The following is a 5220-nucleotide window of genomic DNA, read 5'->3' on the forward strand; positions in this document are numbered from 1 at the left end:
CTATGCGCCTGATATACTATCCCTCCCGGCCGACCGTCCTCAGCTCTCCTTCTTTCCGCGCTACTCCGGACCAGATGGGAAAGCGAGGCGGTGTGGAAATGGTATTGGAGCAACACATCTCGAAGAACAACAGTACAAGGTGAGTAACGTCTTTTTCTTCTTTACGATGGCTTGCTCATATCCATTCCAGTAGGTTGTATTTCCAAGCCTTACTAGGCGTGGTCGGAGTGAGACGTTGGCAGAAAGTAGCACCGCATGGCCGAAGAGCTGCTATCGTCGTCTACAGATTGCTGCAACCAGCGCGTGGTGCGATGTAAGTTATGGCGCCGCACCAGGTAGCCGCCCGACATATGTCCTGGACGGGCCATGTGCCAGGAAGCAGGCAAACGAGGCTTGAGCTCCTGAAGTACGACATGGGCGGGATGAGCTGGCGCCATTGGGACGTAGAGACTGAGTCATGACGTCCGGAACAGGAGTCACCCAAGGTGTGAAAGTCCGTCGGAAGTTACAGGGAGTCGCTTTATTCGCTCCGACTCATCTCTATGGACATAACGTGGGGCGAGTGTCTGAAGGCTTAGTACTGCTGATGTAGAATGCAAGAGCCCTGGACAAATCCGGGTGTAGTATGCTGGCTGGTCCCAGCAGGATGCGTGCGGCTTCGGGAAGAACGACGTAGAAAAATGTCTTAGTTATATGAAGCAGAGACACCTTCAGAAGAGAGCTGGGTGTGGTCGTAGCTGGCACCTTAATCGTTGTGAACAGATTGGTGTTGAAGGTGAGTGTTATCTACCACGCACGGAGCTCAGTATACCCGTCAGGCATTCGTACGGTGGTAGTACCAGGAAGGCCGGTTTCCATGACAGGTTTAGAGAATTGAGCAGTGGCTAACGCGCTAAAAGGGACCATGGTTAGTACAGCACCAGTTGACGATCCACTGTTAAGGGGAAGAGGTTTTTAACCGGAGGGTTAGAGTTTTCTCAATCTAAGAATTCGGAAACTATTGGGTGAGAAAGGTGGGAAGTGTCAGGACTCTCCGGAGGAGTGGCGATGCCGGCCAGATGCGATCCTAATGGAAGCGAGGATAGGCTGGCCCTAGTACAACAATCCAGGACAACAAGGAGGCGAACGGCGGTAGGACCGGGAACGTGCTACACCGTAAGAGAACCTTCCACGTTAGCGAGATATAAGATGTCCGCATGATTAGAGGGTCATGACTTAACCAAAAGGACCTGAACCTGGCTGGAGCACTTGGCGCTTTCGACGTAACCAGACAGAGAGCCACGCCGGGCAGGGCGCAGGGACGCAAGGTCGGGGATGAAGCTGCGCAATCGCTATAAGGCCGGGTTAGATGGGCATGGACGGTCGCGGAGACAGGTGCGAGCAGCATAGATACCATGCTGTGTCGGCCATTGTGGAGCGAGTCAGGATCAGCTGCGCGGTGTCCGGAAGCTGTGAGCCAGACCGGGGACTAAGGGGAAAGAGTGGGAAATGAAAAGAACACCCTAGGTGATGAAGGGAAGGCCGAGAGAAGGGCCGGAGAGCACCCTGCAGGCGAGCAGAAACACCTTGACACTGCCTGTGCTCCTGGAGGCGAATAGGTCTACTGGGGAAAGGCCCCACTTCGGCAAACGAGAAGTTGCAGGATGCCGGAAGGATGGACATCGGTGTGTCAGTGAACAGACGGCTTCAGGCCGCGCGTAGAGTGTCGGCCCCGGGAGGAAGGAGGCATCAAGGATCTATTGATGCTATACAAGTTCGCCACGTGCATGCCGTGGCACAGAGGGAAGAGTCGTGCCTCCCGTTGGGATGGGTGAGCATGTCTTTGTGTCCGTGAAAATGGGCAACATTAACGCCCTGTAGCGTGGTGGCAAAGGACTGGGCAACGTCGGACCCCCTGGAGTCGCGGACATGATGGAGTGGAGTCCGGGCCAAGGACCAACTTGGGTTACGCAATGGCCCAGTGTGTGCGCCCCACCCTCAGAGAGGAAGGCTACCGTGGTTAGCTGCAGCGAGGGGTGAGGGTAGATGGACAACGGTTCGCACGGCGACACACCAGCGACGGGGTCAACCACAGTGAGCGATTCCCAGCGATCGTGCGTACTGCAGTATATGTGTATCAGGTCCAGGGCATCCCTGCGTGGCCGAGTTAGACCGAGGGAGCCCAGACTGCCAGGGGCGTATGCGGCTGCGCGTGCGTGGTTCATCGACAGTGCACGCAGCCATGGACCGAGGAGGCCGAGGCGCGGTGCGGAAACCAGAGGGGGGAGGCTGGAGCCCTGACGAGAAAATATAGATCGACTTGAGGAGGCAAGCTGGCTGATGTCGCGATGGGGATCAGCAGGCGCCCCGAATATCCGCGTCGGCGTTAGGATGCAGTATTTGGATGTGTCTGAATGGCGGCGCCACTCCAGGGGGCGCCCCGCCGGCCCACCGAGTGTTGCTAGGGTAAAAGTCTCCGACGAACGTGCACGCGGCGCGCACACACCTACTGGAATGGATATGAGCAACACATCTCGAAGAACAACAGTTACAAAGGTGAGTAACCGTCTTTTCCAGGGGCTTCACACCACTTTTCCAGTGGGTGGTATGGGAATGCAGGCCCACTCTCTATGCTGGGTTCCAGTCCAGAGAACCTAGGACGAGCAGCCAAGGTCTGCCCTGTCAGACTCGTTGCCACTACCTCTCTGGACTCCTTTGTATCATTAGTCTTTCCTCAAGCCTTTTTCTCCAGCCCCTTTCTGGGTTTTTTGCAAGGACCAACACCTCCCAGAAGGTCTCCCTAGAGACCTGGTTTGTATCCCTGCATCGGAGTCAGCCAAAGGAGCTTACTCCAGACTTGTCTTCCAGATTTCTCCCACTTTGTAGTGCCCCGAGTGTGACAGCAGAGTTCTTGCCTTTCTCCCTGGACCCCCTCAATGTCCAGTCCAAATGATTTACTTATCACAGCCTCTTGCACTTGTCTGCCTCTGGTATCCGGCTGGCTCAAGACAACCTGCCTCTGGCTCTAGGCTTCACTGCCCCGGCCTCCCAATCTTCCTCCTGGCTTGAGGCCCTCCAGCTTTGGCTCTAGGCCTCCCAGACTTCTCAGCCTTTAGCCAAGAGAGAGAACACCCTCTATGCCTCATCTGGGTATCCCCCATTGCCTTCCTTCCACTGCCCTGTGCTCCTTCCTTTCTGAAGATCCAGCTCTTCCTGGTCTGTTTGATCACCAGTTATACCTTATGGCCTAATTGGGCTTAACTGTCTACTGGTTACCCTGGGTTCAGACACTCCATCACAGCATGGATAAGAAAAGTGAACTCTTTAGCAATATGTCTTTTGTTAATTGGATCACAGTTGACTTAAAAAAAATAGTTTTTTAGATTAAAATTTTGCACAGGTATCTTGTGAACTAAATCAGATTCTGTTTGAAGCAATCGTATATCTTTTCTAGGTGTCTGGGCAAGAACAGTTTCCTGGAGGACAAAGGATCCTAACTATTCCAATTTGGCCCCCAAGTCTAGGCATTTCACAGAGCTGTGTGTATGAGGTACAACAGCAGCGACAAGAAGAAAACACAGGTCAGTTTCTGAACAGGTAAACTTAGTGGTTCTATGAAAACATCATCCAAATTTACTGTTGAAGACCAGATATTTTTTCATTTAAAAAAATGGGCCCCAGTCTTACAAACATGAGCTCAGTGGGACTACTCAGGGATAAAATTTTTCACCATCCTAGGCATTTGCAGGCTTAGACCTTAAAAAAATAAATTTCTTTGAGATTAATATGCAGTAGGTGACTTGAAATGTTAGAACCATTGTTGGATATTTTTAAAACCTTCCATCTAAATCTACTTTTTGTCTTTATTAAAGGTTAAATATACCATTTCAAATTAGAGAGTATTTCAGATGAGCTGAATGTATGTCTCTAGGTAAAATTTTCTGGAAAGGTACAGATTTGTTTGAAGGGACTCTAATGAAACTGGGCAATTCAATCCAGTTTTTATTAATTTGATCTTTCCCATCAAAAGAAAAATAAATAACATTTGAAGATGTGTTGTCCTAGGCTACTTTTCCTATAGTTTTTCTCCAGTGGTCTTAATGATCTCATTTAAAACATAGATTAGAAATTCTCTTTATTTTTGTAGGTGGAGAGAAAAAAGAAGCAAAACTGGAGCACACAGAAGAGATCATAATAGCAGCTGAAAAGTAAGTCTTCAAAAATCTGAAAAGGCTGTTTGGTGGCTCCTATTTAAAAAAAAAAAAAAAAAAAAAAGGCAAAACTAAAACCTTGAGCGTATATGGTATGATTTCAAATTAGATAACTGATAAAACTGTAAGTGGTCTTCTAACTGGGTTTTGTATCTGCCTGTGTAGGTTGTTAAAAATATTCATATTTACATGCACATTATCTAATAAACTAATAACCCCTCCCCCCCCCGCCCAAGAATATCTTTTGAGTGCTTGTTTCTTCCAGTATGTGTGCCGCGCGCTGTCGTGCACGTTCGTCGTGAAGGACTTTTACCTGCAACATCGTGGGCCGACGGTGCCCTTGCGAGTGGCGCACTATTGCGTGCGTGATATATCCCTGCACAACGCTCCTCAGTTCCCTTATACGCCCCGCTCCTCGGTCGTGTCGGTTGGATTGGAACAGTTGGAGCGAGCTTAGTGAAACCTCGCTTCCTAGGCCTATCGGTAGTTCTTGTGATTTAGATATAGTATATTCCTTTTGTATTATATATTTCTCTATACTTATGCATTATTTTCTTTGCTAGCATCATAGTTGTGTAACATAGTTAGCGGAGTTCAGGGGTAAGCCCCTCCCCGCAACGTGTACTGCGGAGCCATGCCCAGCTCTACGGTTCTCTCGTCGTGCCTTGGCCGCGCCGTCCGGGCAGTTGTGACAGGAGATCCCGACTCTGTTACTGGCTGGCGCGATCCGGATTTCACATCTAAGGCCCATGCAGGCATTTAAGCCGAAGGCAATTGAGTGGGCATTTCTTTCCCTTCACTTCGTGCATCGAGCGCGGCTACTCGGCGAACAGAGTAACAAAAAAAAGAAACGCCTCCTCAGCACGGACCCCGCTGCAGCCGGCCGTACTGGCACAAGTCGACTCGGCACGCTCCTCTCTCTGGGCGCTTGAGAGCCACGACTCCTCGCAGTTGCCGACGGTCCCAGCACGCACTGGTTGAACTCCCTGCTCTGCTGCTCTGCTGCCAACTGCACCCAGCAGAGAGTTGT

At 50.6% G+C, this 5220-nt stretch overlaps 1 protein-coding gene across 4 annotated transcripts in view; it reads left to right on the top strand.

Moving 5' to 3' along the window:
• ANGEL2 (angel homolog 2) overlaps positions 1 to 5220 on the top strand; it is a 48372-nt gene that overhangs the window by 37674 nt on the left and 5478 nt on the right. For 3 of the 4 annotated variants that reach the window (XM_075064328.1, XM_075064329.1, XM_075064331.1), the window contains 2 exons: positions 3434 to 3560; positions 4127 to 4187. In XM_075064328.1, coding sequence (XP_074920429.1) covers positions 3434 to 3560; positions 4127 to 4187 — 188 coding nt within the window. Of the gene's footprint in view, positions 1 to 3433; positions 3577 to 4126; positions 4188 to 5220 lie in introns of all 4 variants that reach the window. The other variant, XM_075064330.1, reaches the window with a different exon arrangement.

The sequence above is a fragment of the Chelonoidis abingdonii genome, chromosome 3 (genome assembly GCF_003597395.2).
Source record: "Chelonoidis abingdonii isolate Lonesome George chromosome 3, CheloAbing_2.0, whole genome shotgun sequence".
In the NCBI taxonomy this organism is placed as follows: Eukaryota; Metazoa; Chordata; order Testudines; family Testudinidae; genus Chelonoidis; species Chelonoidis abingdonii.